The sequence below is a fragment of the Sprattus sprattus genome (genome assembly GCF_963457725.1).
Source record: "Sprattus sprattus genome assembly, chromosome: 10".
Taxonomy (NCBI): Eukaryota; Metazoa; Chordata; class Actinopteri; order Clupeiformes; family Clupeidae; genus Sprattus; species Sprattus sprattus.
Genome location: NC_137908.1, coordinates 18,769,783 through 18,797,165, shown reverse-complemented (window position 1 = coordinate 18,797,165; position 27,383 = coordinate 18,769,783). Strand labels below are relative to the sequence as shown.

Here is a 27,383-nt window from a genome sequence, read left to right as displayed (position 1 = left end):
CAGCTGCCGTAAAACTCCATAGAAGAAGAAGAAGACGGTGTCTAGCCATCGCTAGACTCTTTTGGCCATTAGGTTACTGAACTGTGGCGCCGATATAAACCTACCGTGTCATACAAGTTGAAAAGTGGACTTTTACATGAACTAAAGCGACCATCAGCCGTCTTCCTCGTGGACTTAAATGTTTCAGTCATGCAGATGAAGTATGGATTTGTTTACTAACGTCGCGAGAGAGTATCTATGCGTGGGGAAAAAGAGAAAAGCTCTCTCCCAGTCAGCCTGTTTAGACTTGGCTGCTCAGCTACTGGCCATAGATTTGGGTCTTAAGCCTGCAGTCTTATATGACATCAATGGTGCCTGCCCGGAGCAAGTCCATCATTATCTGAGCGCTTTGCAGGGGAAGGGTTTTGTATCGTCTGCACTCCACACAGTAGCGCTTAGTGGCAACGTCTTTATAGTTCACCTCGACCAAATAACTATGCACTTGAAGGGACTGCTGCTGGGGGGTAGTCTGGTGGTCATTGATGTTTGTCCTTCACATGTACAGCCTGCTGCCTGTGGCATCGAGTGCAGTGGGACTGAGGAAATGGTCAAAGATATGCTGGGCTATTTTACTATGGCATCAGTGAATCAAGAAAGACACTCGATTCTTGAGGTGGAAGAAGACTTGCTCCAAAAGTGGAACCTGTGCACTCTCTTTGGAGTTCTCCTGGGATACCCTGCCACCTACTGGTTTGACCAAGACAAAAGCTTTGACAATTGCCTGAGTCTGGTGCCTCTCTTGGTTACCAAAGTTTCACCAACATGGAAGACAGGTTATGGGCAGCATCAATTTTGCCTTTTTTCCTTCAGTATCCCAGAGGTCCTGTGGCCACAGGCAGAAGCAACATTTGAGAGTTGGACTCAAAATCTGCAGCAGCAATTCAAGAGACAGGCAGCCTTTACTGAGCTCAACATATCCAAAACAAAGATCTCATTACCTGCAGTTGCCCTCTAACCTTCACCAACCATTCTGTTGATCACTGATCACTGATTTATTACAGTAATGAAATCGAAATACAACTTCTTGTATTTGGATACTTTGGATAGTTGTGTGTCTGGTGTAAATTACTAAAATATAGTAAAAACTTACATGAAACTATTCAAAGGATATGTATGTATTTTTAAATTATACCCTCATCTCTACATGAAATATATTTTAACATGTTTTTATTGTCAAGTATAGCATACAGTCATACACATCTATGAATAAGAAACAGGTTCATCTTGTAGTAATCCAAACCTGTTTATTGCACATTCAAGAATAAGAGCACCATTAAACCATCTTGAAATATTAATAGTTCAGAGAAATGTAATATAACAGATTTTCCTTTTCCTTTTAAAACCTCAATCAATTCCTTGCATAAAGATACTAACAGATGACAGACTCCTTTTGTTTCCATACGTCAGTGTGATTCATTATTGAGCAAAGGAGTCGATCGTTACCTTCTTCAATATGCAGTGGAGCTGATTTTCAGCATGAATACAAGACAGACTCTTATTTCCGCCCGTATTCATAACTATTTTGTGATTTGTAAACCAAAGGTCCCTTGATATTACCATCATTTTATATCATACTGTATGTCTAGTCAAGGAGTTATGAGGATGGGAATGGTCTGAAACAGTAATGCAGCTTCTTTCTGTCCTCCACTCAGTAGAAGTTGATTCAGTTCACAGAATATTGTATACAAGTATAAAGGACCATGAGTGCAAAATTGAGCATTGCACTGTAACGGCAAATATATTTCGACCCCCAGCCTTATGTTCTACATTCCTTTTTTCCATTGCAATACCAGATCCGTTACATAATCTGGCTAAGTCTCAAATGTAGTTCCTGAGAGAAGCACAACCAGAAAATACCAAATAGTTTTCTGTGTGAAACTGGTTGTGTACTATACAACACCTGTGGTCTTCATTCCATCTTCTGATGCAAAGAAATGAAACGTCAACAAGGCTGTATAACAGGAAGCACCTCTCCACAACGGGCACTCACTCGCAGCTCCGCCATGTGATCTGCCCTGGTGGGTCCGATGTTCAGGATGGCAACAGGTATCTGTCTCTCTTTGGCAGCAAGGAGGAAGCGGTACGCTGAATACACCTGAGGGAAAATACAGTGCAGTACAGTTCAGCTACAGGATTGATGATCCTCCAGTAAGATCTATCACATGTATTACACATGGCTTAACAGAGCCAACTCCATTGCCCAAAGGCTAGCGGTGTAGCGATGACTCACCTGCAGAGAGGAGCCCGCCACCAGCATTGCATCCGACTCTGCCAGCCTGTCATGCACAAATTGCACAGTTGACCGGCTGACTGAATCTCCAAAGAAAGTGACCTCTGGCTTTAGGATACCTCCGCAGTTCTGGCAGGAGGGCACTCTGAAGTTCAGCACCTGTTCATCTTCCAGAAAGACATCTCCATCTGGTGCTACTGCCCCCGCTTCAACTGCCCAGCCAGGGTTCATCTTTGTGAAGCGCTTCTGCAGGTCCTCTCGGTCTGTAAGGACCCCACAACCTAAACACACCACCCTAAAGGACACATTTATTTAAAAAAATGTGTGCATTAAAAACTCAATGGTCCACTTGATTACAAGGGAGAAAGTGTGTCCCTTAATAACTAACCGACAAGTATATAGCTTAACTATTCTAATGTGTGCCCACATTAAAGCAGTTTGCTCTGGTGTTTTCATTTGTAGTGATGCCCAGTCTGAAGTTTTAAAAATGTGTTAACAGCTACCCTAACTATCCATTTTTAGCCAGGTCAATACAATGGTCAAGGAATCAGCCAAGATAGATGAAAACCATTCTGCTTTCTAAACATTGAAAAAATGACTTCATGCCCCTAAAAAGGCCCATATTATGAACTGGTGTATAAACGAAAATTAACCTTTGTTTATTTGCATCAAAGTTGAGTGTACTTAAAAGTCATCTTACCTGTGTGTAGAGCCGTGCAGCTCTGTAAAACGTTGTTGACCGGCTTTGAAATGCAGCGCATCCACATTTTGAGTGACCAACCAGTGTACTTTTTCCTGTGCTTCCCATTCCTTCAGAGACAGGTGAGCAGAGTTCGGTCTATATGAGGAAAATTGTGGCCACCCCATATAGTTGCGCGCCCAGTAGCGCTGTCGTGCTTTGGCACTTCGCAAGAACTCGACATACTGCATGGGCCGCCGATCAGTTCGCGCATACAGACCTACTCCTTCTGAGCGATAATCTGGGATTCCTGACTCGGTGGAAAGTCCAGCGCCAGTGATAACGAAGAGACGTCGTGCCCGTGACACAAAAGCCCGAAGCCGTTCCAAATCGCTGGGGTCAATGGAGCGGCTGGCCGGCACAAAATTCACAGCCCCAACACATGCCGAGGAAGAGAAGGCACCCCTTCTCATGACCAAGTACCGCGGCAGGTGTCTCCATGTCGTCGTCATCATCTGGGCTTTCTCAAGCAGGGGTCTTAAAACACACAATACTATAGCTGTAACAGGTTATAAAAAAACAACAACACGTTTCATTGCAGTGAAATGCTGTTATTCTTTCGCAACTATTTGTAGGCAACTAAGTTGAGTGAGGCAGATAGATCACAGTAATGTTGGCACATGAAGTGAACCACTGGCTGGATGGATCAAAAACTTGTGGCTAACTTCAACTGGATTAATGACAGGTCACTGGAATGCACAAGGACATGTAATATCACTAACATGACACGTCAGCTGAAGTTTCACCGCATGCTACTCACCACAAACAAGGCACAGAGGATGCAAATTAAAATCCCAACCTACAGTTTTTTGGTACACATTTAGCTATCTTAAAAATACGAGAGACAATGTTCATGTGTAGCCGGCAAACAGGAAACGGAAATTACAAGTTATACAAGCATGTTGAAACTGGGAGTTGTAGTCCAACCACAGTAAAACGATTTTATAACTGAAGCGCATAACAACCTCATGTGTATACAAATTAATTATTATTATTTGTATTATATACTTCAGCGAAAGCCCCGGCACGACACACACATTAGGCCTCTGTTCATGAAGTATTACATACATAGCCTATATTACATAGTTAGTGTTCATCCCTATAACGCTTTTCAGTGTTGCCACTTTCAGCTGTGCAGCATTTCACCACAACCCCACATTTTGTTTAAATTAACATTCCTGCTATGCCTACCTGCTATTTGAGCTCTATTTTGACTCCTCTCTCAAATGTAGTGTATTTTACAAAGTTCTCCAGTCACTGATTAGTAAAATGAATCCAGCGAAGATTATTTATTTATCTAAATTTCCACATTTGGTTCTCAATTAGTTTTAAGCAATCAACAGCTGAGACCCAACTGTATGTGAAAACACATTGGGGTCACAGATGGTGGTTAAATATTTGTGATGCAAAAAAAAAAAAACTTTGTATGTAAACAAATTTGCTTTATGTTACACAGTTGGCATACATTTATTAGAAGTTTGTTTAGCTAAATGTTTTACAAGAAAGACACTGTATACCAGCATTCAACATGAATCAGGGTGATTGGACCCACAGAGTATGTTGAAAAGGGGATTCTTGTCTTGATGTCATTTTGTTCAGAAAATACTGCAAACATCCTGGTTGCAAAACTCCAAAATATCTGAGGAATATCATTGAAAAATGTCAGATTTTTTTGTTTTTTTTGATGAAACAAGATGACAACTTGTTATTGTACTATTGTAAAACACACAACATACACTCTCTCATTTATATAGAAGAGCCTTTATTGACATTGTATTTGCACAAACAGGAGCAGCGCTCCAAATTTCGTTGTATGCAAATACAATGACTATAAAGGCTTTTCTATTTTCTATATCAGTTCAGGCAAGATCTCAACCTTTCTTGTAACCAAAGTTATGGCAATACTATCTGCGGTACAACATCGAAGAACCCTTTAAAACAGCCTCCCACCTGTGTGTGTGCAGTTGAAGACTGCTTCAGCTTGCCTATAAAACTCCTCTCCAAGGATAGTGTGGTAGTCCAAGTGGCTGGTGTGGACCAGGCAGCGTGTGGCATCTTTGAAGAGCAAATCACTCTCCCCATACTCCTGAGACTCAAACAGTTGAAACTCTGAGTCTGGGTGGGTTGCCAGAGTTTCCTGAGGGAAGGGATAGTTTAATTTAATGCATAGCCTTTGACTGTCTTTTCTTAGTAATTAGGAAATAGTAATTTAAGCCTTAAATAAGGTCATGATATTAAAGTCATATTTGACGATGACTAATATCTCTTGACCTGTAAACCCTTACCTGAGACTTGATGAGAAAGTCATAGATGCGGGTGGTAAGAACAGGTCGAGTCATGACTGTATTGGGTGGCACTGCTCCCAGATTACAGTTCTGCCAGTCAGAGAGGGGGGCACGGCCACCTGCGCCACACAGCAGCTCAAAGTCCCAGGACAGCCAGCCCTCTGCCCAGCCAGTGGAGTTCAGCCCTGCCCAGAGACACACACCATCCTCAGACATACCAGGTACAGACACACACCAGTGTTGGATGTGAGCAGAAATACAAGAAAGGGGAGATCAACAGGGACGTGCACAGGAATTTTGAAGGGCAGTTGCTCTGCCCTTGAAAAAAAGGGCAACATGTTAATTTTTGTCACCGCCGCTGCCACGCCCCCTGGACGCATATTTTGCCTTTATCATTTTAAACTCTCACTAACTGCCGCTGCTAGGCATGAAGTTCTGCAGGCGTAATACTATTAAATATATGTATATTTCCTTCGGAGGGGCAACTTCAGTCGAGGAGGGCAAATGGGCAGTTGCCCCAGCAACCTCAGCCCCCTCCTGTACACGTCCCTGCAGCTCAAATTCCAATTCATTTTCAGTGAGGTTGGACTGGAGATCTACATGAGAAATTGTGAGACTGACAGTGAAGCACATTGTTTAGGATCTACCTTACAGTGGCCTTATACTTAATTTATTAGATTACATGTACCAGAATAAACAACGAATAATAAACTCAACTCCACTAACATTTTACAAGTGGCTTTGAACAACCTGTAAGTTATTCAAGAGTGTAGAACCTGATAATGTAATAATTTCCTGATAACGTAATAACCCTGATAATGTAATAAAAAATCCCTCATAAGTCCCTAAAAGATGTAATAAAACCTGATAATGTAATAATATCCCAATAATGTAATAAAGTGCATTTCCCAATAATGTAACAATCGCCATACCAATAATGTAATAAAATGTTACATTAATTGGAAGTTATTACATTATCAGGTTAGCCTCAATTTTGCAGAACCTGATAATGTAATAAATTCCTGATATTGTAAAAACTTTGGTCAGTGCATGATGTTTTGCAGTATATAGTGTAATTTTTAAGGGACATTGCCACACAAAATCAAAAGAGAATTTGATATAAATCAAATAGCGAAATGTCAGCTATTGATGATCAATGAGGACTTAGAAACTCAATGTTCTATGTGCCCATTAGCTGCCAGTCTATAACATACCAAAATGTTCTTATTTTTTCTCTATTAGTTGATTACCACTGAATATCCCTTTCACCATTGTACAAATTGTGCATTCGAAATCATATAAAATATATACTGTATCTGCTAATAGTGAAGCAGCAGGTCTCTGGACAGCTTCACTGTTTGGACCTCTGAAACTGGAGACCTGATGCTACAGCACCAACCAAAGTTATTACAATATCAGGTAATTATTACATTATCAGGTTCTGCAGAATTGAGGCTAACCTGCACTTTATTACATTATTGGGGTATTATTACATTATCAGGTTTTATTACATGTTTTAGGGACTTATGAAGGAATTTGTATTACATTATCGGGAGTTATTACATTATCGGGAAACTATTACATTATCAGGTTCTACAAAGAGAGACTACATCAACAATATATGATGCTTACGCAGGATGTTGTTCTCCAAGTTGTGGTGTTCCAGGAAAGCCACATCCCCATAACTCTTTCCACTGGGATCTCCCACAAGGCACCTGCAGTGAGCCCGACACCAAACAAACAGGGTCAGTCTGGCTTCTTCAAAATAAAACTACAGACGAAGTCCCTAAATTCCACAGATAAAAGTACAAATCAGTCTATACAAATTTTAACTGGCTACTGCAAGCATTTTCTCACCTCAAAGCACCCATGTTTCCATAGTAACGTTCATTGTGGTTATCAGCACAACGTTTAGTAGCTGCCTCCTCTGTTCCTCCCATGCAGACCTTACAAAGGTTATCCCGAGAGCCAGGAAGGCAACCCTTCCAGAAGACCTTAGAGTATACTTATAAAAACACCATATTATTGTAGCCAATATTCACTACATCATTAAGTGGAGAGAAGATTGCCAAATATCTCTGCTGTGAATTAGAGTCCAGCACAGATGCACAGCCTCAGACAGCTCTGTAGTAATGAATACCTTTGTTGGGGTTGCAGCCGGAGCTGCTATTGTGTTCATGGCTGAGGGGGTGCCTGACAGGCAGCAGCCAGCCAGCAGGGCTGAACATGTGGCCATGGCAGGAGCGCCGGCCACCCAGGTTCCCAAAAAATACATTTTTGCTGGAGCGCCGCACCAGTGCCACAGCCCACACCGGGGGCAGGTCTGTAGGGACACAATCCTGTTAGGCCTCTGTGGGTTGGTCAGATCTGTGCTGTAACGTGGTCATTTCATCACTATGCTAAATGCTTGGCAAAGTTATCACTCAATGCAGTATCACATAACATAAACTTTACATTTATTTTGGGGAAATAGTTCCAATACATACCTTCAGTCTCAAAATGAGTGGATCCCTTAGATGGTTCACACTTCTCTCCTTCAATGTTAGGGTTGAAATATGTGCATAACAACACACAATGCACAAAAGTACACAGACACCCATGCAAACACAAAAGAAAAAAAATACAATAATTTTAGAAGAGAGAGTAAGCTGACACAACCCAAAACATAAAAAGTATATCCACTCAGATGTCACATTCAAGGGTTACCATAGTACTCAGTCACCACAGGAACAAGACCACATCTCCCAGCAATGAAGGTGTGAGTTGCATCCAGTGAAACAGCATCTACTTCATCTCTCTGTGGACAAACCAGGAAATAACCTTCTCACATCAGACATAATACAAGGTGTGTTAGTCAAAAAATACCCATCAAGATGCCCTTTGAACCCTTACCACTGCACAATGGACCATATTTAGGAACTTATAATAGGAGGATCTTTGGTCCCTCTGATTTTGGGCTTCTATTTATATCCTTCAGTATCACATGGAATCATACAAGTTCTAGATGGTGCTGTTTGGTTTTCTCAGCATGTCTTTTTGTCCCTATTGTCCCCTTTCAATTTGTTTACTTGTCAAAGAGGAATCACAGTTTAATTTTGACAATAGATGTTACTGAACCTTTATCTTCTCGATGCAGTCGCTCATGGAGGCCGCCTTGACACAAACCAGTGGGTCAGACTTGATGCTTAGAGCCCAGCGCTCACACTTCTTCTGCTCTGCATGGCTGATGCAGCACCACCGGACTACACTGTCCTCAAGAGAACTACCTGCAGACACAAGAATCCTCACAACATTGTTTTTCAGTAGACAAATGTATACACCGCCTATCACTGTAAAGTGAAGGGGCATATTTAGGGAAATTCATGGAAGTTCATGGAAAGAGTGAGGAAGAGAGAACCTTCATGTCCCAGGCCTTTTAGAAGAGCCACATAGTCCAGGCCGAGCACCTGACTGATGTCCATGTCATCAGGCAGAATGGCTAGCTTCTCTGTTACATCCTTGAAGAGCAGGTCTCTGGAGCCAAACGGCTTTGAGTCAAACAGCTGGAATCGCTGTCTTTCCCTTCCTCGCAAGCCAAACACCATCTTACATAATCATAGATAAAGGTAATATTTACATATTCAAATGCAAGAACTATTGCCATTTTCTCAAGACCAAAAAACTAAATACATTTAAATTGAATATACTGTATATTGGAATAAAACCTCTTACACAACTTAGGTATTACAATCTTAAACATTTCTGTAGAGCATCTGTACAGAATCATGCACTGAATCTTGATAAATCTGTTTATGAACATACAGTTTTTATTTATTCATCACTTTTTCAACCTACAACCACACTGCACATCTAGTTTGAAGTACACACACACACACCATTATTGTTGTGAGGAATTTGCGGGCAATCTTGCGGTAGTTATTGCGTGTGACCACACCCCCTCCGGGACCCCTGCCCAGGTTACACCTCCTGAAGTCACTAAGAGGAGCACTCAAGCCGTCTGTGCATAGTAACCTGTACTCTCCTCTCTCACTCTCTGAGTGGCGAACCCAGAAGATGGACATGACGAACATGAGACAATAAACAGCAGTTGGCAGAAAGGCTGATGTCCAAATTGAAATCATTATCAGAATAATAATAATAATAATAATTGTCAGATTTGAATGGCAATTATGTCTGCTCAAAAAACACATAAATATATATCAATGGGAAATATAGTTATAGAAGTATAGTTATATACTGTATATGGCTATAAACATGGCCTAAAATGTCTACTCTAACTACAACAAATAATGTAACTGAAAAAGAAGAGGTTACTAACCTTCAATGCTGCTGAGGGCAGTGTGGTCCACAAATGCCACCTCTCCTGCTCCTGTCTTTAGACATCTGAGAGAGAGAGAGAGAGAGAGAGAGAGAGAGAGAGATAGATAGAAAGAGAAAGAGAGAGCGAGAGAGCAAGAGAGATAATCCAAGGGTAGGGACAAAGAATGACAGGAGGAAAACGCATTAAGTGGTACACCAAACAACAGTACCAATTCATTTGTTATAATCCTCAGAATATGGGTGCTCTACAACAGATGTCTCCATTGTAATATTTATCTGATTTGAGGTGGTTATGCAAACACATGTAAGAAATGTATCTAGGCAAGATAGTAGACCTAACCTGAGAGCCCCTTGGTTGTTATAGAAGGGTTCGCTGTGAGATGTTTCACAGTGGAAGTTGCGGTGGCGGATGTATGACCTCTGACCTTGACAGAGGCCACAAAGCTTAGGTGTTAGGGAGGCCGCCCCTGGCACACAGCTGGCACTGAAGAAGTGACTCACCGCTGGCAACACACAAAGGCCAGTTTAGAGAATGCTCCCAATCTAATCACCCCTTAAGGTATGTAGTCACTGCTTAAAAACTGTACATATGGACCAGGGCTGAAGCTACATGCATCCCAGCGCACTGGTGTGCGTGGTGTTTTTATGCAGAGTGATGTGTCTTTGTTACCTTGGCTGAATGGCTGCTCCTCTGGCCAGGGCAGCAGGTTTCGGGACAGCAGATGTCCCAGCGGGAGGCTCCAGCCGGCTGTCCAGCGAGCCCCACTGTGGCAGCTCCTGCGGCCCTGTAGAGAGCGAATGTCCAGCCCCTCACTGTTGTTCTTTACTACAGCCACCGCAAGGATACAGCCACCTTTTGGCCACACAGGCACACAATCACAGCACAGTAGAGATGAGGGGCTTGATACAAGTACAGTACAAAGGTTGAAACCAAGCACTATTGATGATGTGTGACACCTGGCTTTGGCCAGTTTGTTATGCACAAAACAATGATTGTAGATCAACAGAGATGGAGAAACAAAGAGAAAGATACTTGAGAATTACTGATTTCTTGATAGATTTCAAATTTGTTAGGTGTTTTTTCTATGGCAAAAAAAACAAACGCATTTGCACCATCGCTGTAGATTTCTTTGGCTACGGCAGTGAGGCCAAACTGTTTGACAGCAGTGTAGACCTCCCCTGCATCCAACGTCACTAGGTCTGCACGATTCGCCTAGAGAGGAAACCATGAAGATTTATAATCATAATGTAAAAAGACCGGTTCACTTCCCTAAGAGGAAGACAGTGAGACAGACAGATATTGACACAGTGAATAAGATGCTGCCAGACAGATGTGTAAAAGACTGTTTAAAGACAGATTGGGTGGGTGGGGGTTGAAAAAAGGAAGGAGAAGGAGACAGAGATAGAAAGAGGCAAACAGATGGATGGAGAAAATGTGTGCAAAAATCTGGGAGACAAGGAGGGAGGACAATGAGAGTTACCCTGATTTTGTCAATGCAGTCGGCCGTGCTGTAGGCCCTCACACAGGACAGCCTGGCGAAGGCGTTCACGGCCGCCGGAGGCAGAACAGCCACCAGAGCCTTGGACAGCTCAGCACACTTCTTCTGCTCTGTCTCTGACACTGTGCACCACCTCATCTTCTTCCCTACATCAACAAACACTTGAGTAACATACATATTCATGGACATCCACCCAGAGGTTCCATACGCAACATATTTAGGTGAAGAACATACATTATGTGGCAAGAGGGAGAATGCATTTCTTCGAAAAGCATAGAATTCCTAAATACATTCAAGTTATAAATAAATATTTGCCCTAGGAAGTAAGACGGCCCATACAGTATGGACAATCATTTTAAGTCTTCAGCTGCACGTGATGCGCACCAACCAGATGCGCACTTTTAATTGCTGAATACAGGGACCTTCAGCTAAATTATTTAGATGTAGCCTGAAGAACGAATACGGTCTGACTTTACTGTGACGGTCGAGGTAAACAGGCTGTAATTCGATCAATTCCGTCAAACCATGTAAATCATAAAGTTCTACGATCCGTATTTAAACAACAGCATGGCAGATTCAAAACACTTTCTTGAATAGTTATTAGAATAATATATAACAGCATGAATAGAAGCCTACGCACTCACCCGAGGACTGAGAGGCGCATATGATGATGATTACAATAACACACGCAGCTTTCATGATGGTGTCTGGAAGGGAATAACTAACCCTATTGCGTTTGCAGTTTAGCGCCTGCAGCACCCATTGAGACTCGAGGGAAACCTCGACACCCGACCCTATCCTGGACCTACGACAGATGGCCTTGATCAAACACGGATCTCTTTTGACAAGTATAAAAGAAATCTCTTTCAAGTGTAGGCTATGCGTTCATACACTTGTGACTCAGGTTTTCAGATTGGGCGCATCTGGAAAGCATTAAACCGAGTTTGTCACGCGGACTATTGTCGTCCAGGCATTTGCCAGTGAATTCAAGATTGCCCCATAATACCAAAAGCAGTGTGCACTCAAATTGAGCACGTGAATCCAAAAGCAGCAAAGCAAAAATGCGATATGGAGAGCGAGTAAGTTAATCACGTTCTGTTGAGACACCAATCCATTCCATTTTCACATATATTGCATGAGCATTTTATTTTGTATGAACGGGACATTTCATTGTCACAAAGGCTTATGTAGAAAACAAGCAGAAGCATCAAAACACATACATAAAATGAAGGCACTTCCATGATAATATAAATGCTGTTCACACAATGCTTTCAAGTATTTACACTACCTAACCATTTCTCCCCAAAGTTAACAACTCCAAAACATCATCCTGCTCTTGATTGTCAACACCACGACCATTTCCTGTACAACATTTGTGTGCTTTATTTGCATTCTACAGCTGTCTTATATCTATGCTCCCAGTAGCACATCTGCTAAAGCAGGACAGATAATGGTGTCACAGGTCAGCCTGCTTGGGGGTAGTTCAAAGGTCATGTCTCTGATGTCAAATGTCAGGCTTGATTTGACGCTTGAGGAGGCCCTCGATGTTCTGAATGCGGGCTGCATGGTGTACCATCGCTGGTTTCTGATTGGCCAGAAGGTCAGAGAGATGCTCTATGTTCACCTCCAGCTGAGGACAAACACATCAACATCACGGTTAACTTGTGTACAACTGGTGACTATCACAGCACCACAAAAGTCACAACTTCATAAAGATAAGACATTTGCCCTAAATTTGAACACCGCTATTTGATGCTCCTCATGCTTTCATTTTGGAGACTTCTTTGATTCATCAACCCCTTCCATCAAGCTGATTGGTTCAGATTTCGACGGCTTCAGATTTATGGCTGCCATACTCTCTGGCAGGAATGCATGTTAAATTTGAGCCACCCGTGACTCCATTGGCAACACCAGTATAGCTGAGCTGCAGACAGACATAGCTCCAGGCACATCTTCTGGAGGGCCCTACAGTTTAATCTCCCCTGTCACTGTGCTCAGGGTACTTTTGTGGAGCCAGATTAAACTATGCCACATTGTAACAGATAGTACCAGTCTAGAGACTGTATATAATGACATTTGCTAATGAGCAGCCAATCTTTCTGGCCAGTTTTGACAAGATACTATTGCACTACGATGTTTGAATCACCAACCTTGTTTTGTGCTCCACCATTGCAAGGTGCTTGACTGATTTAGAAATGTCCAAGTGTCTAATTATTCCTATGCACTTAATCCAAAGTTCTCATATAAGCACAGCTAGGGTTTAAGGTTAAGCGGTGGCAGTGGTAGGCTTCACCTCTTTTAGCTCTTGTTGGACACTGAAAGTCTCTAAAGCCTCTATTTCACTTCCTGTGGTCTCCAGCCAGCTCCTGAGCACCTGCTCCAGCTTTCGCCAAGCCCTAATCCACACATAAACGCAAGACAAAAACACACATACACAAGCACACATAAATGCATGTCCAAGTGTGAGCACACACAGAATCTGGAATTTAAGCATTGGAGAAAATAAAGTCACAGAATTGTTCTGTTTACACAATTTAATTTAGTTTTAAAGTAGCCACCTTTAACAGCTGAACACACCCGTGGCATTCTGTCTACAGAAGATATCAAACTTTGTTCAGATAGTTCCTCCCAACACGGTTGCAGAATTTCCTACAAATGTGTTGCATTTGTTGGTTGCTTTGCCTTCACCCTTCTGTCCACTTCATCCCAAACCAGCTCAATGGGGTTTAAATCTGAAGCCTACCTAGCCAACCTAGTTTTTTTAACAAAGGTAGTTCTGATATAGCCTAGATGTAAGTTTTGGGTCCATATCTTGCTGTAGGATGAAACCCTGAGCAGCTAAGTGTAGACCAGAGGGTATTGCATGATGCTACAAAATGCGGTGGAAGCCCTTTTGGTTCAGGGTGCCAGTTGCGGCCCCAGACCATCAATCCTCCTTCTCTATGTTTAACAGTTGGTGTCACACACTGAGGAACCATCCTTTCACCTTCTCCCTGGTGGACCAAAAACCCTGCATGATGAACTGAAGATTCAAGTTTGATTTATTGGTCCATACGATGATCTTCCAGTCTAAAGTAGTCCACTGCCAGTGCTTTATGACCCTGGCAAGCCTCTTTTTCTTATTCTGCCATTTTAGCCGTGGCTTTGTTAGTGCCACTCAACCTGTCAAACCTGCAGGTTGAAGTCTTCTCTTCACAGTTGAAACTTATATTTGCTTACTTTGACCACTGTGTGTCCTGTGAGCCGCCCCAAGCTGTTTGACTCTCAGATTCTCTGTCCTCTGATTCTGTTGTGGCTTTGGGTCTCAGACCTCTTCCTGTCAGTTTCCAAGTGCCTTTTGAAGGAGTAGGAAACTTTCCTCACTGTCACATCGACTTTCTCGCAATTGCCCTAAAGGAAAGACCTTCACCTTTCATGGTTATAATGGTCTGTGTGTGGTCCTTTGTTAATTGCCTTTTTCTCACCACTATGTTAGCAATATACTACTTCCTGCAGGTAGTGTACAACACTGTCAGTTCTAAACCATGTCTATGCTGAGCCCATGTTTGCAGTTGCTTGTGGGTGTGTGAGCGAGGTGCCCTACTGCAGCTGCTTCCGGTCTCGCTGGTAGCGCTGCATGTCCAGCTGGATGCTGATCAGTTCTCGCGTCAGGGTCGCGGTCTGTAGAGCTTTGTCCTCTCTTTGCCGCTGTTGTTCGTCTTCATCCTCCTGCTCTGACTTGTCAAGACACACACCTGCAGAAGTGTGGGAAGACAAGTGACATTTCTAGCATCCTACACCAGGTCTTACCAAAGAGCAATGGGTTTAGTACACTGCTTTATGTAAACACATGCTTGATATGGACTATAAATAAAGTTTGTCTGGTGATAATTGGTAACTAATTTTTTTAGTGACGGTTGGTAAGAGTTCTGGACCTACCTGACTGAGGAGATGGGTGTCTGTTTAAGTGCATGTGAGGCTCCCTCAGTCTCAGCCTGGAGTCCTTATCCTGAGAGTGAAGGAACAGTGAGTGTACGTGTAAAAATGTATAAATTACTCTTCAAATTCTTATCCTGAAAACATATAAGGATGCAGTCACCATGGTCTGTGTATGGGGAGCCATAAACATAGACGGGGGTAGCAGCAGGTCACTGTTGGCATCTGGTTTTGGGTGAACTGCTGGTTCTTGGGAAGTGCTGGCCACTGGAGTTGTAGGCAGAGGAGGGTAGGAAAGTGAGGAGAACCTCACAGGGACTGGCAGAGAGCAGTGTGTGAGGAGTACAGAGCTGGACCCAGCTGGAGCAGAGCTGGACATGGCTAAGGAAGAGTCAGGAGTCATGGGCACAGAGCATGGAACAACAGGAGCAACACTGCACATGGTTGGCACGGTTGGCACATAGGTTCGGGGGACTAGCAATGAGGGCGCACGTTCCTGGTCCCCATCAGCCAGGCGAAGTAATGCTGACTCAGCATAAGGAAGGGGCTTCTGATTGCTAGTGGAAAAGGGCAGAAACCATACATGGAACATACATGGAAGCACTTGTACATCCTAGCCTTAAAATTCAACTGTTAAAAAAACTTAGGATTTACTTGGTATGATTGCTTTGATGGGTGGAGTCTAATGTATATTTCATGCAAAAAGCAAGCGTGCAAATCAGGGCCACTCAAGGGCCACTCAAGACATTCATCCAGGTACGTTGATCAGCAGGTACTCACTAAAAGTGAGCATATTCCTCTTGTACAGGTAGTGATAGCATAGGTATTATATTCAATCTGTCTAAGATAACTTAAAGGTGGATTGTGTTGCACATACTACCGTGGCATACAAAGACAAATCATTCTTTTACTGTTGTATCATTGTTATAGCAATGCCTATAGCCTTTTTTGGGTACAAAAATGACATATTCTACCTTTAAGGATAAGTAAGTAATTTGTGTAAGCCTTGGCAATTTTAGTAAAACATTTCACTGCAGAATTAATTTATCTTTTAATGGTCACATGCACAGTAGGCTAGGTGGCATGCTATGTACCTGTCCTTAGTGGCATGCTATGTACCTGTCCTTAGTGGCATGCTATGTACCTGTCCTAAGTGGCATGCTATGTACCTGTCCTAAGTGGCATGCTATGTACCTGTCCTAAGTGGCATGCTATGTACCTGTCCTAAGTGGCATGCTATGTACCTGTCCTTAGTGGCATGCTATGTACCTGTCCTTAGTGGCATGCTATGTACCTGTCCTAAGTGGCATGCTATGTACCTGTCCTTAGTGGCATGCTATGTACCTGTCCTAAGTGGCATGCTATGTACCTGTCCTAAGTGGCATGCTATGTACCTGTCCTTAGTGGCATGCTATGTACCTGTCCTTAGTGGCATGCTATGTACCTGTCCTAAGTGGCATGCTATGTACCTGTCCTAAGTGGCATGCTATGTACCTGTCCTTAGTGGCATGCTATGTACCTGTCCTAAGTGGCATGCTATGTACCTGTCCTAAGTGGCATGCTATGTACCTGTCCTTAGTGGCATGCTATGTACCTGTCCTGAGGCTCACTGCTTTTGCCATGTTGATCAAGTCTCCGTGGTGGAATCCTGGAGGCTCTTAAAAACAAACTACAAAAACAGACAGGACTGAAACAAAAGCAGTAGTACCTAGATAACTGAGCTGGTTTTCACATACTGAAAACATGTCAGACTTTTCAAGACTGGGCATGGGCAAAAACAAGTGGAACATAGAAGATAAAAAAAGAAGATAAACATTGGTTGGCATAGCAACCACCATCACTCACAGCTGTTTGGTGATCAAATCTCCCTGCCCCTTCTCAACATGGGTCATTTTCATAGGCTGGTGCTCTGGCATTTCAGCCGCGCTCTGGACACCCAAACTGGTTATATTCTGGGGAGTGCTTTGGGAAGAGTCCTTGGCGGTGTCTTCAGAGGCTTCCTCTGGCAGGCTGAAGCTCACACACTTCTTGGGCTTTGTTGTTTTATCGACCTCCTTCCGCTCTGGGGCGGAGAGCGCACGGTGCTTCCAGCGAAGAGCACACCTCCTCACCACAGCCTGCACATGCCGGCAATTCTGCTCAAACAACAGTGGTACAAGACCTGAACCTCAGATCAAACATGGCCTGCAGAGTGCTCACCAACCTTGGATCAGCAAATTCTACAAACCTAGGTCTACAGGTCTACCTCTGACCACAACGGCAAAGAGTCAGGCTCAATAGTATGGTAGTCAGAGCACCTACTCAACTGTAGTGATGGTACTCAGTCACACTGTCTTCCCCTTCAGGGAGCACACCCATGCGCTTCACGTACATAGGCGTCGCTCACACACCCTGCCATACTTCTCCCATCCCAGTTTTCAACATACTAGTGCTTCATACATCTGTGATGTCAGAAAGAGCAGTCGACCCACCCAGCCTCAATCCCAGATCTACTGAGTAAAACTCTGACCACAACAGCAAAGAGCCAGGCTCAATGGTATGGCAGTCAGAGCGCATATTCAACTGTAGGGCAGGTACTCAATGTGTCACAGTGTAGTTGCCCTGTTTTTAGATAGGGACAAACGAGCCCAAGCTCATACAGACCTGCTCTTGACTGCGCTGTGCGAGGCTGGCTGAGAAGCGGTCCATGTGCTCTGCATAGGTGAGAATATGAGTAATGCCTTCCTTCAGCAAATACCCTCGGTAGACTTGAGAGGCTGCAGCCAGACGCTGCTGCTTCCTCTGCCTATCAATCACCCATTCCCTCCAGGCATCCAGTACCTTCACACACACACATTCAAATACATGACTTGCAAAACAGCATACAAATACATAGCATGCAAAACAGCTAAAAAAGTCTTTAAGACAGTTAAAAGGAACATAGTCTCACGTTATCAAGGAGCCTGGGGTTAGCCATGGTTTTAGTAATAACATATGCTGGCCAAAAAGGGCCTTGACTTTACAGCTGGACAACTGAGTACATGGAATAGTGATAGACAAAGTGTCCTGAAGACCTACTAAAATATATTTAGACAGGCAATACCTTGGCCTGCAAGTTGAGGGACCAGTGCCAGAGAGCCTTCTCTGTCAATTCTGCCTCTTTCCGGCTGTTCTCCAGCTGTGGAGCCCCCCCCCCCCCCCCCCCCCCCCCCCCACACACACACACACACACACACGCACACACACACACACACACACGTTTATCTGGGAACAGTGTGTCTTCTTCCTTGTTTTTATCCACTTAGAATGACAATCTACTTAAACTACATTCCCTCCATAGACTGGGCGTCTTCAGCTCACCGTAGTTTTCCAGCAGGTGAAGAAAACACGACATGTCCTCCGCCTTAGCAGCCAGATGCCCTTCTCTTTCATCACCTTAATTGACACACACACACACACAAACAATCACATAGCATTCCAGGCACATTAAGCATGTACATCCCAACAATTACATACATGCATTTTCTATGTACAGTCAGGCTTTCTATCTGTATGGATTAACTCACTCACTCTCACACACACACACACACACACACACACACACACACACACACACACAAAACAACCTGATGTAGCTTCTGCTGTTGGTGCTGTGTGTTCCATGAGCAGAGGGATTTACGGAGCAGCGTTTGGCTATGGAAGTGGCGGCCCTTCTCCATGTTCACCCTTTCTTTCCTCACCTCCCTGCTTTGGTCTCTCCATCGGAGTAGGGCTGCTTGCAAGCGCCCTGACAGACAAAATGGAGTGAGGTACTCACTACAATAAATTGATTCTTAAAGGATTTTTAAAGGAGGTGTAATGCTGTGGCTCAACTAGCTCAATCCATCAATTTCACCAATCCATCAATAAGTCACCTTATTCCAGCTATTTATTTTATGTTTTGCTTTCATACTCCCATAAATTAAAAAAAATACTACAACATAACAGACAAACACCTCAACAATCTGAACAAATGCAAGGGTTGATGCAGACTTAACCTATATGGGTAAACTGCACATAGTTAGAACAATGGGCATCCCATTCAAAGATAGGTCAAAAGCAGTTATTTCACCTCTGTTCAGTGCAGTTAGGGCCTCTCTCAGCGCCATCCCATAATGCCTGTGGCGTGCATTCCTCTCAGCAGTGTCATGTCGCCATGCCAACCACACCTGGAAGAAAACAGAAAAATACGAATTGCTGCCATGTGCTTCATTAGGGCTACCTGAAGCAAGCAATGCAAAACTGGTTGATAAATAATACACAAGGTGTGGCAGGTGTCAAAATACAACAATGACACTGCATGAATGATTAATTACAACTGAACACTGCTAACCAAAGTAAAACAAACATGAACCCAGTCAATCTGATATTCACTATAACTATACAGAGGGCAGGCTTCAGATGTTCCTACCTTTGCTATGAGGTGGCGACGGTGATGAAGCACTGCTCTCTCCTCCACGTTTCTCTCCTCAGCTTGCAGGACAGAGTTCCTCCTCCATAGGAGAAAAAGCCTCCTGCAGGATATATACAGAAGATCAGAGGAGTAAAAGTCTCCTGCAGGATATATACAGAAGATCAGAGGAGTAAAAGTCTCCTTTGGAACATGACAGACAGAGCGCACATTGCAGCTGTATGGAATACAATATTTGACTATCTTCCCTGCATTAAATGCATGCAGAGTTGTCTTAAAGTGTCTACAGAAACAGCAGAGGTCAAGTTTAGGGCTGAAGTTAACACAGGTTGGATCAAATATAATTATAGGTAAAAGCATGTTGCATTACTATAGGTCTTCAAACTACTGATCATAATATAAAAACTTTACATTATATTATGTATTTTAGAATGACTGCCTTTCACTGCTTTAATTTCGACAGGACTTTGGATGTCTGACTGACATGATGTGGCCATGGATCATACTAACACGTTTACCTCCACAAGGGGCAATTCTAGATACAATAGCCGTGTTTACATGTGTCAATATAAGCCGTGTTTAAGCCGCTTATAGCTCGAAAGCATAATTGCCTCATGTAACTAACGAAAAATTCAAGCCGCTTATATTTAGGCGGACGTCTGAGCCGATCGAGAGAGGTAGTCTACGCCGGTCGGTAAGCCGCTAAAACAAGGCCGATGTAACATTTAACTAGTGGTGACAGGTACGCCGCTTATCGGGACGGTTATGCGCATGCGAGAGTTCGCATGCGACAGGTTAGCAAATGTGATTGTGAACACGAACACCCCCAAGGTCACCCATATACAGCCTAACATGAGAAGCCTTAGCCTATTTTAGCGACAAGCGATTTTCCCCATCACAGAGTTTTGACGATGCGTAGTACAATGATCATAATGCAGTGTGGTTAACGTAACTAAACCGCATATTTCACGCTAGTAATGTTAACTGCCATAATCTGCAAGTGATGCATTTAGTCTTCCATCTGTACAGGTTGTGTTTCTTGTTGTAAAAGGCCCTTTTTTAAAGATAGGTTAGCCGAAGATATATGGGATGGCCCTTTTGCGTGTATTCTCCTTTATTAAGACGTTGAAAAACGTAGCCCAGTTCATTGTCAAAATTAAACTCTAGAAAGAAAACGCTATACGTGTATAATCAATGCTATGATGTCACCATGTAGTTTTCATTAATATCTTGCTGGAGGCTAATACTAATATGAATGCCATTTGTTAAGTGTTTGTGACAACCCTAATACTGACAAGTGCCCATCACATCAGCCATAAAACCAAATCAGATATCTGGCTTTTTAAAATTTGCCATCGTTCAGTGACAACAAGACCACTGAAAAGAGTTAATCATATTTTTTATACAGAGATTTGTACGGAGTGGCAGTCGGGGATGCAAGTTTTTGATAACATTAGGTGGATATTCATGTTTGTTAATGTCTTTGTTAACATGAGGCAGTGGGAGAGTGAACTCTGAACTCGTGTCGTCGGTAGGCTCGTCAACTAACAGTAACGAGCTGCAGATTGCAAAACTTCTCGGCACATCTGAGCGTGTCGCAAATTAATGATTTCAACGCAGCGAACGGCATCCGAAGCTGCCTGTGCACGATGCGGATCCATGTTGATGTTGTTAGTAAACAAAGAAGGCGGAAGTGGGAGTGGGAGCACATCTCCGTCTTCTTTGTGCATGCCCAAGGCAAGGTAAGCGGCTTAAATTTCGGTCCATGTAACAGCTTAACAACAAGAGCCGCTTCCCTTAGAATTTTTCACACCTTCTCGCAAAGACGATTCCGTCAGAGAGGCTTACAAAAAAGACACATGTAAACGCAGCTAATGATACATTCTTGTGATTTTATTCTACTGTGGCAGGCATTTATTTAATTGACTTTGTACCAAATCACATACGCCATGTCTACAACAGCCAGCCTACTCTGTGATGGAACGACAGCAAAAGCTAGCAGAATAGGTAGAAAGGAACCCTGAGCTGGCACTCTGTGTCCCATGTGGTGAGTCCATAGCAGTGAATATGTATATTAGTGCCATCACATATGAATGTGTATGTGTGTGTTTTGTGTGTACACAGGTGTACTATGTACCTTAGCTGTTGCTGCTGCTGGATCCTACAGGACTCCTCAGCACTAGTGTACACCTGCTGGGTCTGCAGGTGGTGATCCTAAAACAAGACACACAAACACCCAAAATGAAAGATGAGTGAGGACTTTTTACCCTCAGACCTGTAAGAAGACTAAGGAAGTGGGTTATGGGCAGAGAGATGGTAGAGATGTGTGTGTGTGTGTGTGTGTGTGTGTGTGTAAAGTCTTACCTTCCAGGCCTGTAGTGACTTAGTGAGGAGCCTCAAGTTGTGGTGCTGCTCAATCTGCTCCAGTCTCTGGTTTTTCTCCCTTCTCAGTTTGACAAACTGACACACAGATGTACACAGACACCAGAAAATAGGATGATGTGAGCTACAACATTTCATCTTGCTTCCCAAACCCATTTGTTGGATATACTTGGATATAAACAATGGTCTACCATACCATGCGCCAAAAGTTCCAGGCTTGCCGGGCAAGATGAAGGTCACCATGATAGCTAGCAAGCTCTTCCTGCTGTTGGCTGAGGCAAAGAAAAACAAATATGTCCATATTCATATTATATACATCTACATTTCCAACTATAAGCGACAAACCTTAAACATATTAACACTTCCAACCCCAAGGGCTTTTTTTGACTCTGTTAGGTAGTTTGCCATGCCTGATATTTTTGTATATTTTATCTAACTAAAACCCATGAGGCAAAACTGGCATTTATGATTATATTCTAGAACAACTCAGCAATAATACAATGAGAGTAAAAGGAATGTAGTAAAACAAAGTTTTGTATTAAAATGAAATATAAAGACACTAAAATGAAATCTAGTTTTAGAGGTGCTCAGACTTTGTACAAAAACACATTGTAAATATTTTGGAAGTTTTCTTTTTTACTCTGAACCTTGTAAACAAAGGTGTTTGCTCCAAAAAGGTGAGTTTAGCATTCAAAAAGTGTGTGTGGTTTCTATACTTATTATAAGTAATATAGAAACTGACACTTTTCTTCACTTAGACCACTATGCATATTGATGAGAGAGGTGTGAACATTCTGGGACACCTTGGTCAAAAGACAATGGCCAGCACGTAATGGCCCTGGAATGTCTTTGTGGCCCTCTACCCCCTTCAGGTTTTCTTGACACATCATGAACCAATGGTGATCACTGAATTACCACCCTTATCATATGAATAGTTGTCATTTGCTAATGGGAGGGTCAAAACCTCACTCAGATGCTGAAATGTGCAAAGGATAAGTTATACTCTCCTTACAAAGTGATTATTTAAACTTTAGTTTCAAACTGTATATATTTAAAAAGAAAAGGGTTCAAGGTTGCTGTGGGTGTTAGTTTTATGTTTGTAGGACAAAAACTTGCGGAGATTTTTAATTCTATTAATAAAAATACCACCAAGTGCCCCACGGGGCCCCTTCGTTTTGGAAGGGTTAATATGGGATGAAACAAACTAATCCCATCAGCCTCCAGGCAATCACAATGGTTACCACATACTACTGGATGGAGCCTGCTGCACTGTGAGGCTTTATGTGGTCTCTCTGCCCACAGGTATTACTGTACCTGGTCTGGATGTGCTGCATCCTGGCCCTCCACATGCTGAGAGCGCATTGCAGCAGTGTGTGACTGCGCATCTCATCAGCAGCTGAACATCTCACGCGCTCCTGTGCATGCACACGAGCAGCTTGCCGCCACCGATGCCACCCGTGCCGAACACACATGTGCTCTTCATGCAGCACAGCCTGCAGACACAGGATGGAGTGGATATGTGTGTATTGACGTATTTGGCACACCACTCTGGCACTATGTTTGTTTAATGCGAGTCAGCCAGTGTGTATGTTCTGTACATGACCTGAGTTTAACATTACCATTCTCTCTGCCAGTCTGTACTCCTTCTGCTCCTCTGAACGAGACCACCATACGTAGAATGCCCATGAGCAAATACGCTGCCTGCACAAGCAAACCAGAGGACTTACAATGGGGAAATGCCATACTATTGAGAGTATATGTGGGTTTGAGTGTCACAGTGTACATCAAGACTGCAGACTAGCTAGCTGTATGCATGTCAGTGTTCTACAATAGAACCCACTGGTCGAATAGCTGGGCTTCCTTTCTTCTCTCCATGTAGGTCCTCCTGTGTGCGGTGAACTCTACCCAGGCACTCAAGCAGTGTGGCAAGATACGCTTGGCAAACCATGCATCTGCTTGCCCATCCAGATCCTACACACAAACAAACACACATTGTGCAACACATAGTTGACATCAACAACATATTACAATGACTACTTTTTTTGGTGAAGTTGTGTGTCAGTAAATATCATTTTTGTAATTGTTCATAGTACCGTGTATAGACAGTGGACAGATTGTATGTATAGGTACAGGTGAAGTGTCACCTTTCGGTATATGCACTCCTTGTGGCGCTCTCTCCAGAGATTCAGGTGTTGCTGTAGAACGGTGATGCTAGTGAATACACACAAACACACAAAGGCCCGTGAACACACATAAAGCCAACTGGAAAGCACATTAGACAAATGGCTTTAAGGTTATGTGTAGTTTGCTTTGAAGAGTCTCCACTTTAACATAAGTCAAAAAAATATAGCTGTGTGGAATATACATGTGGTATACATATACATCTTAGACACATCATTGTGTGAATGCACTTCTGAGATAGTTTGCCCTGTCATGCCTTAGAGAGGGGACAGTGTGTCCTAGAATAGGCTGCTCTAGTGGGCTTTCATATACCTGTGGTGATGCAGTGCTACGCTAATCTGAGGTTGAAGCTGGCTGTTCTCCATCTGCTCGACACGTTGCTGCCACATTCTCCAAGACCTTCTTATAACCTTCAGTGGGACACAGAGATGTTGGCATTGTACATGGTTGGGTAGATTTTGAGATGTAGCGAACACTGGGCCAGGTTAGACCAGGTGAACATCAAGGGCTTACAGTCTGATAGTGGTGTTGGAGGGCTAAGTGATTGTTGAGATGGTAGGTTTTACACTGGGAAACATTCAGGGACAGGCCTGTCATTGCACCTCTCTGGAAACAGATACAGAGAGAAAGAAAGAAAGAGAGAATTTGACAGTGGTTATATTTTCATCCATGTGTATGTACCGGTATGTCTTTCAAGGTGGAGTGTTATTTCCTACTGACCAGCAGATGGCGCTGGTAGAGCTGAGTAGCAAACTTCTGCTTCTCAGCGTCTTGTGCTCGCATTCTGATATCTGAACACTGTCTCAGGAAACTGAACAGCAAATAGTGGATATTCTCCATTATCCTATAGTTTTTGGTGCTTCACTATAAAACCAAAAATATGTGTATACCTGACCGTCACATATGAGCTTGTTGGACAGCCCATTCCAAGACCATAGGCATTAATATGCGGTTAAATGATATGACAGTGAGTGAGTGTGAGTGTATAGAGAGAGAGAGGGAGAGAGAGAGAGAAAGAGAGAGAGAGAGAGAGCGAGAGAGAGAGAGAGAGAGAGAGTGAGAGAGAGAGAGAGTGAGTGTTAGTAAGAGATCATTTAAAAGATACAATATCTCCACTTCCCAAGAGCCCAGTGCTGGATGCCAAACTGTGCCCGCTGTTTGACCACCAGCTGCAGCTCCCTCTCATTCTGCTTGCTCTGCCACTCTCTGAGCCACCTACGCCAGTACCTCCAGGTCAGAGTATGGCACCATACACCATCAGCTGCAGCTATAACAAACATCACTGGGTGTTTAGCTCCTACTTTTCACTGCTGCTCTGCAGTCAGTTCATCAACTTTTTAGAAAATCAGACCATAAAAATGCATACAAATTCTATAAAACCCCATTCCTGCAGTACTTTTGACTAAAGGCATGAAGTCTGAACCACAAAATATGTTAACTTGACTATAGACGAATTGCTATTAACATAAAATAGATGTCGACTGACATGCGAAATTACAACTTCAGACTGTTGCTCTTTTATGTTTATCTGACACGGAATTCTTTGTGCCAGATTCCGACCTTGTTACTAACTAAGCAACCATTTAAAAAGGTTAAAGGTCACTGCCACCAAACTGCCTACCCTTGGGCTGCCTTGTGGCTCGGCAGTGTTGGGTGTAGGTGACCCAGCAGCGTATGACTTTCCTGCACAGACTCCTGCAGGCATGCAGCCGAGCTCTGGCCTCCTGCTCTCTCCACCGCTGGGCCAGGAAGCACTTCTCTCTCCACTGCAGCCAAGCCTACAGGCAATCACACAATACATTTACTGACTTGCTCAAACACACACAAACATACATGCACAGTGGCACACAAAAGGTGGTACACAAGCTAATTCAGGCACTCATGGCATCACAAGCTAATACAGAGACAAACATACACTCCCATAAACAAATGAAAAATACACACACACTGCTTTTCATAAATGAGGGAGTAACAATCAAGAATTAAAGTCTCACATAAGACATTTTCTTTTAAAAAGGAATACTCATTAATTTACTCACTCTGCTCTGTAAAGAGTAAGCCCAGTGTTGAAGGGCCTCTTCCTCCTGCTGCTGCTCAGAATATCGGTGCTGACGAGCAGATCTCCATGCTGCCCACACCCACCTCCAAAACACACATTTTAACCAAACATATGAAATATAATATGAAACTATTAAACAATCTAATATTATATTTTTGAAGAAGCAACAATCAGTACTGACATTGATTGCCAACAGAACTACTCCACTTAATCATATCCAGTAAGTATGAAGTGTGTATGTGTGTGCTTTCAAGCTCAGACACACCCCTCACCTGACACAAATGACATTGCTGTGCTGCAAAGCGGTCTCCTCCATCCGTTGCTTCATGCGTTGCTTCTCTATGTACACCCCCCAGCAGTTCCACACAAGACACAGCCTATGTTTGTGAGCTGTAGAAAGTTGAGAGTTTAATGTGCTTAGAAATTGAGGGATACCTTAGAGGTAAGGGTGTATGCCACAGTCTTTAGAAAAGCACAATCCCAGGGTAAATTGCCACCCAGTCTACAGCAGCATCATAGTCAAATACAATGTGCATCAGCTTAAAGTATATGTATGTTGGCCCTGGTTTATGTTAGGAGAAGATTTACGAAGGGAATCATACCGAAGTTTTTAGCTATTTGACATTTCTTTTTCTTCTCTCTCTGCACCAAAGTCCACGCTCTCCACACACTGAATGTTTTGTGAAACAGATCATATCTGCAAAACAAAAGGTGAAAAAAGGTGCCCATCACTTCCTAACCTTAATGACCCCCAGCATTTAGGCTAAACGATTACGCAGGGTTTCATCAGCAGAGTCATAAACAGTTCCATATATTACCTGTAATGACAGTCTGCTCGTATTGCAAGGCTCCACTCTTTTCTGCTGTACCACCAAACATCCCTCCATTGTTCCAGGGTCCTGCCCAGGACTACTCTCCGACAATGAGATCTGAAGATTATTTGACAAAACTTTCCTCCGTCATGGCTTACAACACACCCACTCAGAACAAATATTACACACCTCCATTAAAAACAAAAATAAATAAAACCATACCTTGCTTTAGATGGAGATACTCTTCCAAAAGTGTTTCGCATCCATATCAAGAAGTATTTCCTTGCCAGGTGTCTGTCAAAAATTAATTTGTCGCATTGGGTAAAAGCGTGTTGTTATGTTAAATCACTTTGGATAAAAGCGTCTTCTAAATATCGGACACATAAGTTAGAGACATGGAAACAAAAGGGGTAAAAGTACTTATAAGATATGTTCTCACCGTATTCGCAGCTCTTTCAGTCTTCCTCCCCTATTCCAAGAGTATCCAACCCTA

At 43.0% G+C, this 27,383-nt stretch overlaps 4 protein-coding genes across 4 annotated transcripts; 1 reads left to right on the top strand and 3 right to left on the bottom strand.

Moving 5' to 3' along the window:
- Positions 1-202: 202 nt before the first annotated feature.
- On the top strand, positions 203-1,021 carry cUnh1orf74 (chromosome Un C1orf74 homolog; the record flags this gene model as incomplete). Its single annotated transcript, XM_080845520.1, has 1 exon — positions 203-1,021. One exon carries the CDS (start codon positions 203-205, stop codon positions 992-994), a length of 792 nt encoding a protein of 263 aa, XP_080701646.1. The 3' UTR covers positions 995-1,021.
- A 5-nt stretch (positions 1,022-1,026) lies between these two features.
- On the bottom strand, positions 1,027-3,877 carry sirt4 (sirtuin 4). The gene is made up of 4 exons (XM_080845519.1): positions 3,769-3,877; positions 2,970-3,485; positions 2,270-2,564; positions 1,027-2,134 (listed from the first exon to the last, which is right to left on the bottom strand). The coding sequence occupies exons 2-4, from the start codon at positions 3,461-3,463 to the stop codon at positions 1,982-1,984; spliced, it is 942 nt and encodes a 313-aa protein (XP_080701645.1). The 5' UTR covers positions 3,464-3,485; positions 3,769-3,877; the 3' UTR covers positions 1,027-1,981.
- Positions 3,878-4,462: 585 nt separating this feature from the next.
- Positions 4,463-11,990, bottom strand: sxph (saxiphilin). The gene is made up of 17 exons (XM_080845508.1): positions 11,757-11,990; positions 11,095-11,258; positions 10,727-10,826; positions 10,284-10,466; positions 9,954-10,116; positions 9,612-9,676; positions 9,169-9,326; positions 8,691-8,877; positions 8,411-8,559; positions 8,000-8,090; positions 7,780-7,827; positions 7,434-7,616; positions 7,151-7,298; positions 6,926-7,008; positions 5,294-5,478; positions 4,959-5,145; positions 4,463-4,647 (listed from the first exon to the last, which is right to left on the bottom strand). The coding sequence occupies exons 1-17, from the start codon at positions 11,809-11,811 to the stop codon at positions 4,604-4,606; spliced, it is 2,193 nt and encodes a 730-aa protein (XP_080701634.1). The 5' UTR covers positions 11,812-11,990; the 3' UTR covers positions 4,463-4,603.
- Positions 11,991-12,418: 428 nt separating this feature from the next.
- sfi1 (SFI1 centrin binding protein) lies at positions 12,419-26,407 on the bottom strand. The gene is made up of 27 exons (XM_080845527.1): positions 26,351-26,407; positions 26,059-26,161; positions 25,641-25,797; positions 25,125-25,286; positions 24,740-24,810; positions 24,533-24,625; positions 24,332-24,429; positions 23,983-24,049; positions 23,679-23,809; positions 23,458-23,539; positions 23,153-23,331; positions 22,035-22,110; positions 21,821-21,916; positions 21,594-21,670; positions 19,457-19,559; positions 19,118-19,214; positions 18,633-18,793; positions 18,367-18,441; positions 18,110-18,184; positions 17,671-17,847; positions 16,873-17,162; positions 16,622-16,696; positions 15,191-15,584; positions 15,031-15,100; positions 14,696-14,846; positions 13,406-13,508; positions 12,419-12,742 (listed from the first exon to the last, which is right to left on the bottom strand). Exons 1-27 carry the CDS (start codon positions 26,404-26,406, stop codon positions 12,617-12,619), a joined length of 3,345 nt encoding a protein of 1,114 aa, XP_080701653.1. The 5' UTR covers position 26,407; the 3' UTR covers positions 12,419-12,616.
- Positions 26,408-27,383: the final 976 nt, after the last annotated feature.

What these genes read in the sequence shown, in the direction of transcription:
- sfi1 (XM_080845527.1), bottom strand. Translation starts at nt 26,406, where the DNA reads ATGAAGCAACGGATGGAGGAGACCGCTTTGCAGCACAGCAATGTCATT. An exon ending in AGCCACAAGGCAGCCCAAGG is followed by an intron (nt 25,287 to 25,640) that starts GTAGGCAGTTTG and finishes TGTTTGTTATAG; the next exon opens with CTGCAGCTGATGGTGTATGG. An exon ending in CAGCAGCAGCAACAGCTAAG is followed by an intron (nt 19,560 to 21,593) that starts GTACATAGTACA and finishes TATATCCTGCAG; the next exon opens with GAGGCTTTTTCTCCTATGGA.
- sxph (XM_080845508.1), bottom strand. Translation starts at nt 11,811, where the DNA reads ATGAAAGCTGCGTGTGTTATTGTAATCATCATCATATGCGCCTCTCAG. An exon ending in ACTGCATTGACAAAATCAGG is followed by an intron (nt 10,827 to 11,094) that starts GTAACTCTCATT and finishes TTTCCTCTCTAG; the next exon opens with GCGAATCGTGCAGACCTAGT. An exon ending in TGCCCTCAGCAGCATTGAAG is followed by an intron (nt 9,327 to 9,611) that starts GTTAGTAACCTC and finishes TTCGCCACTCAG; the next exon opens with AGAGTGAGAGAGGAGAGTAC.
- sirt4 (XM_080845519.1), bottom strand. Translation starts at nt 3,463, where the DNA reads ATGATGACGACGACATGGAGACACCTGCCGCGGTACTTGGTCATGAGA. An exon ending in CTGCACGGCTCTACACACAG is followed by an intron (nt 2,565 to 2,969) that starts GTAAGATGACTT and finishes TGTGTCCTTTAG; the next exon opens with GGTGGTGTGTTTAGGTTGTG. An exon ending in TGGCGGGCTCCTCTCTGCAG is followed by an intron (nt 2,135 to 2,269) that starts GTGAGTCATCGC and finishes ATTTTCCCTCAG; the next exon opens with GTGTATTCAGCGTACCGCTT.